This window comes from Sciurus vulgaris (assembly GCF_902686455.1).
Source record: "Sciurus vulgaris genome assembly, chromosome: 2".
Lineage (NCBI taxonomy): Eukaryota > Metazoa > Chordata > Mammalia > Rodentia > Sciuridae > Sciurus > Sciurus vulgaris.
The window spans coordinates 121,436,192-121,450,099 of record NC_136462.1 but is presented as its reverse complement, the minus strand read 5'-3'; the positions used below and the strand labels follow the sequence as shown (position 1 = coordinate 121,450,099).

General features: G+C 36.9%; 2 protein-coding genes across 3 annotated transcripts in view; one reads left to right on the top strand and one right to left on the bottom strand.

Annotated features, from left to right (window-relative positions):
* LOC306654886 (uncharacterized protein C15orf39) overlaps positions 1-13,908 on the bottom strand; it is a 381,506-nt gene that overhangs the window by 226,552 nt on the left and 141,046 nt on the right. The window lies entirely within an intron of this gene.
* SIN3A (SIN3 transcription regulator family member A) overlaps positions 1-13,908 on the top strand; it is a 60,932-nt gene that overhangs the window by 16,522 nt on the left and 30,502 nt on the right. For both annotated transcript variants that reach the window (XM_079128866.1, XM_079128865.1), the window contains exons 3-8: positions 4,184-4,360; positions 10,012-10,118; positions 10,880-11,162; positions 12,177-12,428; positions 13,179-13,331; positions 13,472-13,630. In XM_079128866.1, the coding sequence (XP_078984992.1) occupies positions 4,184-4,360; positions 10,012-10,118; positions 10,880-11,162; positions 12,177-12,428; positions 13,179-13,331; positions 13,472-13,630 (1,131 nt within the window). The remainder of the gene's footprint in view (positions 1-4,183; positions 4,361-10,011; positions 10,119-10,879; positions 11,163-12,176; positions 12,429-13,178; positions 13,332-13,471; positions 13,631-13,908) is intronic.

Genomic DNA, 13,908 nt, shown 5'->3' with positions numbered 1-13,908 from the left:
TTCATTTTTCTGAGATGGGGTCTCACTAGGTTGCCTAGACAGACCTTGCACTCCTAGGCTCAAGATTCTCCTACCTTGGCATCTATGCACACATGCCACTGTACTTGACTATACCAGAATTTAAATCAGTGTACTTCATCCTTTATCAAGACTTTTGCTCTGAATAACAATGTCTGAATTTAATAGTGTGCTTATTTTTATTGTTGAAATGCTTGGTTTACATTCTGGTATAAATTTCTTTTGTTGCAGACTACTCAAGTTTGAGGATCAACAGGGCTAGTGTCTTGAGTATGTAGAGGAAGGATTGTTGGTCCATGGGGTATATGTCTTTAGCAGTTAAGGCCAAATTGATTTTCAAGGGTGTGCCAATTTAAATTCCCACAATATTTTATATTCCTATTGTTTCATATCCTGACCAACACCTATTATTTCTGTGTGCTTACTGTTTTGTAGAAATGGAAATTTGTTTCTTTCCTTTTTTTATTATGAGAGTAATATATTGCCTTTTTTTTTTTTTTCCCCAAAAGGTATATAAAAAGACCTTTTCCTTTGATCATTCGTACTTTTTTCTAGGGTAGAATATCCAAAATTTTGTATGCATATACTTTAAAAAAAAAAATAGCAGTGCTGGGGATCAAGGACATCTTGTATGCTCGGCAAGTGCTCTGCCACTGAGCTACTGCCCCAACCCTATTTGCATTTTATTTATTTAATTTATTTATTTAGTTTTGGTACTCGATTGAACTTAGGAGTGCTTAACTACTGAGCCACATCCCCAGCCCTTTTTATTTTAAAGTGTGCAAGCATGAAATTCCATTCCTGGTCAGTCCAAACCATAACTGGTCTGGACAGGCCTTCAAACCTACTTGTTAGTAACCTTAGAAAGGTATGGCTGGCCAAGCATGGTGGCACATGCCTGTAATCCCAATGACTCAGATAGCTGAGTTAGAAGATTCATAAATTCAGGGTCAACTTGGGTATATTTAGTGAGACCCTATCTTGAAGAAGAAATTTTAAAAGGTCTGAAAGTTTAGCTTGTAGCTTGTTGTTAGAGGGCCCCTAGGTTCAACCGCCATTACTGCTGGGAGTTTTTGTGATTGCCTTGCAAGCACAAAAAGTGAAACAAAAAAAAAAAGTATGACTGGAACTGGGAATTGTGTCATCAGCTGGGCATGCTAGTGCATGCCTATAATCTCAGCAATTTGAGAGACTGAGTCAGGAGGATCTCATGTTTGAGGCCAGCCTGAGTAACTTAGTTAGACCCTAGGTAGAGCACCTCTGGGTTCAACTGCTAGTAACACACACACACACACACACACACACATACACACACACACACAGGAGGGAGAGGGAGGAAGGAAGAAAGAGATGTAATCTTTTTCTTGAATAATTTGGCGTTTTATGTCAAATTTTTTGTAGTGTTGTAGATGAAATCCAGGGCTTCATGCTTGCTAGGCAAAATCTATACCATTGAGCTACACTTGATCCCCCTACTCCCAGACCTGTATCAGATTCTTCAGTTACTTTTTGACCTAGCAATTCCATCTCTAGGAATTTAGTATGAGAAAATAATCAAAGAGGGAAACCCAGGTTAAGAAATAAAATGTCGGGGCTGGGGATATAGCTCAGTTGGTAAAGTGCTTGCCTTGCAAGCACAAGGCCCTGGGATCAATCCCCAGTGCTGCAAAAAAAAAAAAAAAAAAAGGCGATTCTTTAGGTGTCACTCTTCCTCAGGAGTCCCCTTTGAAGCAATGTAATGCTTCTCTGTGGGGCTGGGGCAGCAGTGGGAAGAGTATTAACAGATCAAATCTTTAAGTTAAAACTTGGAAGAAAAATAGTTGCTTGTTTTCTTTTCTCTCTTTTTTAGTTGTAGATGGATGGAATGACTTTATTTTATTTGCTTATTTTTGTATGTGGGGCTAGGGACCAAACCCAGTGCCTCACACGTGCTGGGCAAGCACTCTATCACTGAGCCCTAGCCCATTGCTTGTTTTCTTTGGGTGATTACTTTTTATTATCTGAACTGGTTCATAACTCTTTTCTACTAGGGATAGTTACATGAACTCCTACTGGAAACTGTAATATGCTTGTTTGAAACGAACCATCACACATATAAATTCCAGTTAAGTCTTATAAAAACCAATAAACTTGTAAAAGCATAATTTTGGAATACAGAATCTCAGAATAATATGTCTTCCTATGAGAGATACATTAGAACTTATAGACTCATTTAAATAGTTTCTTTTTAGTCCTAATATGTTTTGTATTGTTTCATAGATTAACAATTAATTGCTTTATTTATTTATTTCCCTCCCCACCCCTCCCCAGGGTAACTTATATAAATTTGTGTGGTTTGAAAAAAATCATCTCTTTAAGTTGTGGTATAAACTTACATTGCTTAGAGGAAATAAATTTTATGTCATTTAGTCTTTTTATTTTGGGATGAAGGAATCATGTACATTGCCATTAGTTGTCTACTTTTGTGATTAGCAGTTTTGAAGTAGGAAAATAAAAGTATTCTGGAAATTTGACACAGCATTGTGTTGTAATAGAAATGGAAGGAAAGGGACTTCTTTTATTTTATCCCTAAACTTACAAGAGGACAAGAGATTGAGAGAAAAACATTTGGGGCCAAATCACCAGCAACTTGATAATTTTTTTTTTTTTTTAAATTCTGGAAGTATAATTGTCTCACTGAATGACAGGAACTTTTTCTAAGTACATTTTGTAATTATGCAAACATCGTAGAATATACTTAAACCTAGGTGGTATAGGTCAGTCACTTGACATGGCCTCTTGAAGAGGCAATGAAGAGAGAGAAACAGTGAAAATAAACACAGAATATATGAGTTTGCTACCAGCATAATTTGCCATACTGTTTTATATTATACTTTTTCTAATGAATAGGAGTACATTCTAAAGTAGTGATAAAGACCAATGGTGCATGCCTATAATCCCAGTTACTCAAGAGACTGAGGCAGGAGGATTGCAGATTTGAGACTAGGTTGGGTAACTTAGCAAGACCATGTCTCAAAATAAAAAATAAAAAGGGCTGGGTATGTAGCTCAGTGATAGAGCACCCTGGGCTCAGTCCTCAATACCACACACACACACACACACACACACACACACACACACACACACACACAGAGTAAGGTATAGTAAATACATAAACTAGTAAGATCATATATTATCATTATTAAATATTGTACATAATTGTGCTATACTTTTCTACAGTTGGTAACAGTAGAGTAAGTATGTTTACACCACTGCAAACACATACTGAGTTGCACTATGATGGCATGATGGCTACCCTGCCACTTAATGATAGGGTTTTCAGTTCCATTGTAATCTTATGTCACCTCCATAATATATATATATATGTGTACATATATGGTCCATTGTTGGCAGAAATGTCATTTTGCAGTGTATGACAATATTTAGTCACTGTAGCAAGTAAAAGATAAGTGAAATAAAACAAAAATCTTTTGTAATTCCACCTCTACAAAATTCAATGCTAACATTTTGATATATGTTTGTTGTCTAGGGTTCAAAGTCTTTTTTTAATGTAAAAAATATGTGTGTTTATATCAGTGCTATTCAAAATGTGGTTCTCAAATGACTGATGTGTACACTTTATTACTAAACTCTAAAGAGATGACACAAATTGAGTGTTTAAAAACTGTTATAGCAGGTGGATGTTATTTTATATTTGTAAAATCTAATAATGAAAATTATGTACTTGGTGTTTTTATTCCACTTTTCTAGTAATTTTCTTTTTTTATATTTTCTTTTATTCTGTTTAGTTACACATGACAGCAGAATGCATTTCAATCCATTGTATACAAATGGAGTACAACTTTTTTGTACACAATGTAGAGTTACACGATAATTTTCATTTTCTTTTTCTTTTTTCTTTTTTTGGAAAACTGAACCTTAGCCACAGAGTTTAAGAAGCATTAAGCTCTGTAGTTTTAATAGCTACAAAACAATTGTTATAGATGAGCTGTAATTAATTTCACTAATTCCCTTGTGTGGGAAACTTGGATTTCTAATTATTTTTGTGCATTCGGAGCTATGCAGGTATGCTTTCTGCATTTGCATTTGTGTTACTTCTCTGAATGTGTTTGGGAAAGAATGCACAAGCCTTGAAATTTCTTGTCTGTATTTTGTCTACCCCCAGGTTTCTGCTGTACCTCAGAGCTCTGGTAGTCATGGGCCCACCATAGCAGCGGTTCATAGCAGTCATCATCACCCAACAGCTGTCCAGCCCCATGGAGGCCAGGTGGTCCAGAGTCATGCCCATCCAGCCCCACCAGTTGCACCAGTGCAGGGACAGCAGCAGTTTCAGAGGCTCAAGGTGGTATTTATCTCCTTTTTTGGGTCAAAAGTTTACCTTTAGTAGGAAATAGTGACTTTTGCCTATTAGTGGTGTTATAACTTTTAACATAAAAACTAGGGGTTGAATCAAAAGAAACTTTGTTTTTGTTTTGAAACCTCTTTCCTATTTTGACACAATTCCTGATACAGAGAAGAATACCTGTAAGAAATGTTAGTGGAATATATAAATACAGATACTAAAATATATAAGGATTCAAGGACTCTTCATACAAAATGAACTTTAAAGTCCAGTTTTGGGATGCTTCCTTTTGAACTCATAGTTCTTAATAGTTCTTAACATCATACAAGATTTTTATTGTATGCACATGATTGGCTACAGGCCTTATCCAGTAAACCTGTCCCAGTGATATATCTTGTTCTTATTCCATTTATGTATGTATGTATGTATGTATGTATGTACGTATGTATGTACGTGTGTGTATGCATGTACATACGTGTGTTCATACCAGGGTTTGAACCCAGGAGCACCTAACCACTGAGCCACATCCAGCCCATTTTGGTTTTTTTTTTTTTTTTTTACTTTGAGATAGGGTATTGCCAAGTTGCTGAGGTTGGCTTTGAACTTGTGATCTCCTGCCTCAGACTCCACAGCTGCTGGGATTACAGGTGTCCACTACTGTGCCCTGCTTCTTACTCTTTTTTATGAGTAACTAACTTTGCAATTATTAGTAAAACATGTTCCTTTTAGGATGACCTTTCCTTTGGGGAAACTATAATTGTGAATGAGATGTTATTTTCATCTCTTCTGATGAATATGTGCCATAGGTTTTCAGTGCTTTGAAATGCATGAGGCATCTATGGAGAAATGAAGCTTGTTTTCTCAGCTAACCTTTCTCTGCTTACTTGAGTGTTAGGTTTCAAAATGTGTGATTGCTGCAGCAAGTGTACCAGGTTTCAATTTTTCTAGGAAGTATAAATTAAAAATTATAATGATATAAATGTTAGATCTTAATTTGGTCATAATAGTGTAATTACACAAACTTGCTTGCAGTTAGGAATGAACAATGTACTCTAAAAAGACATCTATGTATAGCACGTATTTCCACCTTCTGTTTTTCCTGATACATTAGTGTCCACTCTTAGCCATGATTTCACTTGCCGTTCTTTGCTTTCTGCTGTGTCGGTTACCTATAGTCAACTGTAGGTCTGAAAATATTAAATGGAAAATTCTAGAAATAAAATGATTCATAAATTTTAAGTCCTGTGCCACCCTGAATGGTGTGATGAAATCTTACACTATCCCTCTGTGCACAAGTGGAATGTAAATCATACCTTTGTTCATCAAATCTACACTGTATACTTCCTACCTGCCTGTTATTCACTTAGTAGTCCTCTTGGTTATCAGGTTATATCAAATCATGAGGCCTGTTGTGGTGTCACAGCACTCAAGTATTAAGTATTTTACTTAATAATGGCCCCAAAATACAAGAATAGTGATGCTGGCAATTTATATAGGCTAAAGAGAAGTCTTAAAGTGCTTTTTTAAAGCAAAAAGATGAAAGTTCTTGATAAAGAAGGGGGAAAATTGTATGCTGAGATTGGTGTGATCTAAGGTAAATTATTGTTGTTAATCTCTTATTGTGCCTAATTCATAACTTAAACTTCATCATAAATATGCATGTATAGTAAAATACCTAGTGGATTCCGTACTATCAAATGTTAGGCATTCATTCTTTTGATTAAGAGAACGTCTTCACACTCTGCTTGTAGAATGATAACTATATTGCAAAATGTAGTATTGCTGTAAGCTTAGCATCTTACCAAGTCCTAAAAAAATTTTTAAAATTGATTTTGTGTGGTTTACTGCTGTATTAATAGTGCATTCTGCAGGTAATATTTTAACCATCCAGAAAAGCTTATGAACATGCTCTCTTTTGTTTGCAGTGCTCAGGATTGAACCCAGGGCCTCATACATGTTAGGGACATGCCCTGGCACTGAGCTACATTGCCAGCTTTATAAAGTTTCTCCGTGTGTGTGTGTGGTTTGAGGTACTAGGGATTGAATTCAGGGGCGCTTTACCACTGAGCTACGTCCCCATCCCTGATTTTATTTTGAAATAGGGTCTTGCTAAGTTGCCCAGACTGGCCTTGAACTTGCAATCCTCCTGCCTTGGCACCCCCCCCCCCCCGCCCCCAAGTCACTTAGATTACAGGCGTGTGTCATCTCACCCAGATTAAATTTGCTCTTAAATAACAAAAACATATATTTCCTTTTTTTTTTTTTTTTTTTTTTTTTTTTGATGCTGGGGATCGAACGCAGGGCCTTGTGCTTACAAAGCAAGCACTCTACCGACTAAGCTGTCTCTCCAGCCCAAAAACATATATTTCTATAGCCTTTTTCAACCAGCTCTGTTGAAGCACAACACCTATTTTACTTACCTTTCTCACAGGAATTGTGGGTATAAGTATATGCATTGGGCTTTGTTTTATAGAAACTGGTAAGAAAATCTTTGGATTACTCAAGAGTGAGTCTTGGATACAGTTGGGAGTTTTTTGTTCGGTTCTTATAGTTGCGAGCTTTTGACTATATTCCTGAATACAGTAACTTGTTGAATTTCCTTTACAATGAGGAGAGAGAAAGGGCTTTCTGTGTCTCCATATAATTTAACTTCAGTATTCCTACATTACCTGCCATTTTTGGATGTCTCGAAATGCTTATAAGCATTTGAATCAACTTCAGTAAACCATTAATAATCTATAATAAGGAAGTGTTCAGTGAGACCACTTAGGTTATTTCAAGCATCAACATCATTTATCTTTCTTTTTTGTCTTTGGCAGAAAAATGCAAGGGATTTGAGCAATTTGGGGCATGTTTGATGTGATATAGTTATTTGTTGAATTGCACAGATATTTGGCACATATTTAGCAACATCTCATTACAGTGCTTCCCAAAAAGACAGTAAATTTGGTCTGGGGATATAGCTCAGTAGTAGAGTGGTTACCTACCACTTAGTCACAGTAACCTTTAGGAGCTTCAGGACCTTAATAATAAGTGCCTGTTGAAGTGGGCCAAGAGTGTGCTGCTTTAAATCTGTAGCTGCTACTGCCTTTTTAAATTTTATTTTTCCCTGTAGTGTTGGGAATTGAACCTAGGGGCAGGCACTTTTCCACTGATACACATCCCTAACCTTTTAAGTTTTTATTTCAAGACAGGATCTCGCTGAATTATAGAGACTGGCCTTGAACTTAGCCTCCCCAGTCTTTGGGATTATAGGCATGTGCCACTGCCTGACTCGTATCATATTTTTGATAACTCTTTTTTGTCAAATAATGACAAGTACTGTTCTTAAGTATCTTCTAAAGTCTTTGTTTCTACTGCATACTTTCGAGTTTTATGTTCAGTCAACTTGGCCATTAATGAAACATTGAAAAAGAAAGTTCTGAATAAAAGTTAGTTCATTGAATGTGAACAGAAATTGTCATGTAATTTATAAAGTATCATACCAGTAGGAATTGACCAAATGCACAATCTGTGCTCCAATAATACTGAAATACTCAGAATAATAATGGCCATAAACAGAATTCGGACCATTCTATTTTTGCTTTTGAGACCATATCTTGCTATGTTGCCCAGGCAGGTCTTGAACTCCTGGCTCAAGTGATCCTCCTGCCTCATCCTCTAGAGTGATTGGGACAATAAGTTTGTTCCACTGCCCAGCTTGGACAACTCTTGAAATATTAACTTGTCTCAGTTCATTAAGACTGCCTTTTAAAAATACCTGAGAGTGGGTAATTTTATGAATAATGGAAATTTACCTCTAATAGATCTGGAGACTGGAAAGTCCAAGATCTAGGTGATTTAGAAGTCTGGTGAGGGCCCAGTCTTTGCTCCCAAGATGCTACCTTAAAACAGTGTCCCCGCTGGGGAGATAGCTCAGTTGGTAGAGTGTTTGCCTTGCAAGCACAAGGCTCTGGGTTCGATCCCCAGCACCAAAAAAAACAAAACAAAAAAAAGTGTCCCCAGTGGGTAGGTGTTGTTGAGGGAAAAGGAAAGTGCTGAGGAGTGACATTGGCCAAATTATGTTGTTACAATGTGTATTGTATACATGTATGAATATGTAACAACAAATCCCATCAGTATGTAAAATGGTCAGTATGTACCAATAAAAAATGTGTGGAGGGAAAAAACTGTCCTCAATTGGCAGAAAGTAGAAGGGCAAAAAGGACCAATACTAGTTCCCACCAACCCTTCTGTTAAGGTGCTAACCCATTCATGAGGTTTTTGTTCTTATGACTTCCCTCCTAAAGATCCAAGTAAATTTTTTCACATTGGTGATTAAGTTTCAACATGTAAGTTTTGGAGGACACATTTGGATTGTAGCATCATTTAATGGTTTATTTGAACATAAATGTTCCATTTCATAATATATCAAAAAGTGTGGCTTATATCAAATCAGGTATTTATTCTGAAACTTTCCTAAACCTATTATTCTGTATAATGTGAAATGTCTATCCCAGAATATATAGGAAACACCTAGTGGGGATTTCCCTAGGATGTCTCCTGAGTAACTTAAATTTGAGTTGTCCTAAATCAGACTCATAACCTAAATCAGACTCATAACTTTGTAACCCTTCAAACATTTTACTTTTTGTGATGAGTCACTTTTTTTTTTTTTTTTTTTTTTTTTTAAGTCACTTTTTTGAATGCCAGCTTTTCCCTTCTCTCATCTGGCCAGTCCCCAGATTCTGTTATTTGAATTTTTAAAAAGCTTTTGAATATGTGCTGTTCTCTCTATTCTTTTTCCCTAGTACTAAAATTCAAGTCACTATTCTTAACATGAGTTACCCAACTATTCCCATAGCATAATTGGTCTTATTCCTTCCTTTCAGTGTATCTGTCTTGCTCTGCACCAGTTTTTTTTTTCCTCAACACTTGTCAAATTGAGTACACGAAAATTCAGATGATAAAAATCTAAATTGTTTTTAAATAAGATGTATAATTTCTTTCAGGAGCTAGAGCCTGTTTTTGCTGTTGTTGTTTGTTTATTTTGGTCTCATCTCTTCTTACTCTTCCTACTAATACTTATCCTCCAGTCAAGGTAAACTGTTCTCAGTTTTCCAAATGTTATGCCACCTGATATCTCCTGTCTGGGATTTTGCACATGCTACTTCCTCTGACTTTCTTTGAATAGTCTGCACTTTTGGCAAATGGTCCTCATCCTAAGTTCTCAGTTTATGCTTTGTCTATGGATTAGCCTCACTCTTTGTGGGGGAGTGCTGTACCACCCATTTATCCCACTGTAATGATTTCTTGACTAGATAAGAACAAATTTCTTCTGAGTAGCAGCTGTGATTTCCTTGTTGTTGATTTCTTTAGTGTCTGCATTGGGCCTAACATGTTGTATGTTAATAGGTACTTATGAAATGAATAATGTATTGATGTGATTATTATTTACTGATTGTCCTCTCCGGAATTGTCAAGACAGTGCTATAGATTTTTAAGTTGATTTTTAAGATTGAATTTTATTATTAGCATCTGTGCTAATTTTTAAAACTTTATATATTTGTATTTCACTTACTATTTTGTGTTTATTTAGGCATAAATCTTTGTGTGATTTTTTTGATTTACATTTTTATTTTTTATAATTTTGGGATTTATTCCTGCCTCAGGTGGAGGATGCACTGTCCTATCTTGACCAGGTGAAGCTGCAGTTTGGTAGTCAACCTCAGGTCTACAACGATTTCCTTGACATCATGAAGGAATTTAAATCTCAGAGGTAAAAGATACTTAAGTTTGTGGTTGGCATATTGATTTTAGATTTAGACTTATTCTTATCTGCTGGATGTCCCCTTTAGGAGGTTGTATTTTAGGATCATGCCTTTATTTTATGTATATATTGCATATTGGTTTGTTGATGGAAATTACAGCCGCTAGACTATTCTCCCTATTGGTTAATTTTTCATACCTAGAATATTTCTTAGTGCTGTATCTCAATCAGTGGAGTAGCACCAGTAACAACTTAAGGCTACTTGATTTTTTAAATTAGTTTAATATACCCTAAGATTCTGGCATGGTTCACTATTGTAAGAGAATAACATGCCCAGAAAATGATTTATTTTGGTTGAATTTTTTTTGTAACTTTAAATGCTGCATTTATTAAACTGTAACATGCTAAGGGCAAATATATGCACCTCTATCAAAGGCAAGTATTAATTTCCAGAAATAGCAAAAATTCAAGGGTCAAATCTTGTTCAGGAATGATAACTTTAGTGTCACTGTGGCTCTTCTTGATAGAGTTGTTGCCATGCGTGTATATTCTCTTCAAAATTGTGACCAAACCTCTTTGGGCTTAGCTTTGGAATTTTAGAGTTATTTGTCATTAATTATTATACTATGAAGGTCGATTTTTTTCTATTTTCCTTGTTAGAGAAAACCTAGTGGAAAGATAAATTTTTTTCTTAGTAAGGTGTTCATTAACCCTGCAATATATTCATCAGACTGCTTTTCTTTTCTTTCTTTTTTTTTTTTTTTAATCAGCATTGACACTCCAGGAGTGATTAGCCGTGTGTCACAGCTCTTCAAAGGCCACCCTGACCTGATCATGGGTTTCAATACCTTCTTGCCACCTGGCTATAAAATTGAAGTACAGACCAATGACATGGTGAACGTGACAACTCCTGGCCAGGTTCATCAGATCCCCACCCATGGCATTCAGCCCCAGCCTCAGCCACCACCCCAACATCCTTCTCAGCCTTCAGCCCAGTCAGCCCCAGCTCCTGCCCAACCTGCTCCTCAGCCCGCACCTGCCAAAGTCACCAAGGTGAGCACTTGGAAAATACTGCATTGTGTGAAATGCATCCCCTAGAAAGCATCCTTCATTTCCCCTTAATAAAACTCACAGAGATAAATCACAAAGATTGCATCAGAGAAGATGTAGACATCACTTCACTATCATGTGGTTCATATTTACAAAGCACATATTAGATATCTATTTAAATTGACCCATCAGGAACCAGTGAAAGCGCAAGGTTTCCTCTAACCTCAGCCTCCCAAGTAGCTAGGACTACAGACATGTGCCATTGTATCCAACTTGGAAATGATCATTTTGCCATGGTCAAATTGGTGTACTTCACACATGGTTATTTGCAAAAGATATTCCATTTTTCAGATTAGGTCATGTCAGAGTAGAAGATCTTGATGGTGGTAGTGGTGATGATGATGGTGTGTTGTTGGTCTACCCACAGTTTGGTACAGTACCCACTGGCCACATAGGACTGTATTTTAATTTAAATGAGTTAAAACAAATTCAGCTTTTCAGTTGCTCTGGCCACATTTCAAGTGCTCAGTAGCCACATGTGGCTAGTGGCTATTTTATAGGATATTGCAAATAAAGAACATTTCATCATCTCAGAGTCTGTCAGACAGAACTGGTCTAGAAGACATTTTTATGTGGAATTCCTGCAACAATTAAAGTGTTGTCATCTTTGAAATCAAGGATCTACATAGAAAGATTTTTTTTTTTTGTATGTGTACCTATTGAGATAGTGAGCACATGAAAAATTCTTCCCTGTAGTGGAGATGGTTGCAGTTTTAAGGTTGTATTTAGAAAATTGAAGACTTAAGATATTTGTATGAGAATTTGTGATACCTCTCTATCTCCTACCTCTGCCTAGTGTGATTTTAGTTGGGTTAAAATAGCCTGCCCTGAGTGAAGAAATAAAGGATATCAGTTGGTCAGACAATTTGTTTCTTTTTAATTTGAAGTTTCTAGCCCTATGTTAAACCATCTATGCTCCTGAATACAGATTTTTTTTTTCTTTCTTTCTCTTTTTAGCCTTCCCAGCTACAAGCACATACTCCAGCCAGTCAGCAGACTCCCCCACTCCCACCATATGCATCCCCACGTTCTCCACCAGTCCAGCCTCATACACCTGTGACAATCTCATTAGGAACAGCCCCATCCTTGCAGAACAATCAGCCTGTGGAATTTAATCATGCCATCAACTATGTTAATAAGATCAAAAATAGATTCCAGGGCCAACCAGACATCTACAAAGCTTTCCTGGAGATTTTGCACACATATCAGGTAAGTGTTATTAAAGTCAGTTTTACTTGCCCAACTTGAGTGCCCTGTATCATCCAGTTAGGATTTTTAAAGTCAGTGACTAGTGAAATGAATATCTGTTTTATCTGTTAAGTTTAGAGGTCAGGGCTGGGGTTGTGACTCAGTGGTAGAGCGCTCGCCTAGCATGCGTGAGGCCCTGGGTTCAATTCTTAGCACCACACAAAAATAAAATGAAGGTATTGTGTCTACCTACAACTAAAACAAAAATATTTTTTAAAGAAATAAAATTTAGAGGACAATTTGTGTAGGCTGGTTAATCTACTGGGAGGAGCAATTTCTCTGATGTTTTCTGTTTTATCATTTGAGTTCCCCTACCCCAAACCCCCGCCGCCACCACCACCCAGACACATTAACATTTATTGCCCTAATTTTAAAAGTAATTGTCATCGAACATCTTTTGTTCATTTCTCAACGTAAAATTCTATATTCAAAACAGGTATCAAGAACATAGACTTTAGGGCTGGGGTTGTGACTCAGTGGTAGAACACTAGCGTGAGGCACTGGTTTCAGTTCTCCTCACTGCATACAAGTAAATAAAATAAAAGGTCCATTGAAGACTAAAAAAAAAAAAAAAAAAAGAACATAGACTTTTCTTTAGTGCAGCCTAAGTAGATAACATAGAAGTATCAAACGTTACAGGAAGTGTTAAATGATGTGTGATTGAAAATGGTGACCCTCTACTGTGATCTCTTCCCATTTGCAATTCCTCAGAAAGAACAACGCAATGCCAAGGAGGCTGGAGGAAACTATACTCCAGCTTTGACTGAGCAGGAAGTGTATGCCCAGGTGGCTCGTCTCTTTAAAAACCAAGAAGATCTGTTGTCAGAATTTGGACAGTTTCTACCAGATGCCAACAGCTCCGTGGTAAGTTTAATTTGGAAGAACTACACTATTTAGAATTATTATCTTAAATGAACTGGAAAGCTGTGTTCAGAAAGCAACTTCCTCGATGCTACTTACTTTCTTTGATCAGAGCTTTAATCTCTTGCATGTGTTTTAATCAGCTTTTAAGCAAAACAACTGCAGAGAAGGTTGATTCTGTGAGAAATGACCATGGAGGTACTGTGAAGAAGCCCCAACTCAACAACAAGCCACAGAGGCCCAGCCAGAATGGTTGCCAAATCCGCAGGCACTCTGGAACAGGAACCACACCTCCAGTGAAGGTGAGAATGGGTAGGAGCTACTCATTTTGACTTCCACAAGCAGTCCCTTTTTGTTTGCTGCAAAGGCTTTATGATATTTACTAATTTTCCCCTTATTTAAATCTGCTTTCTGCTAAGAAAGATGTTTAGACTTGATAATTGTTCCAGAAATATAAGGGAATGGTCTCTGGGGTCCACTTGTGAATATAGCACAGGTTCTTTGTGAGAGCTCTTTAACTAGGGACATGTTCTGCCCCAAGGTTCTTTGTTGGGTTGCCAGATCTTATCTGTATCATCTT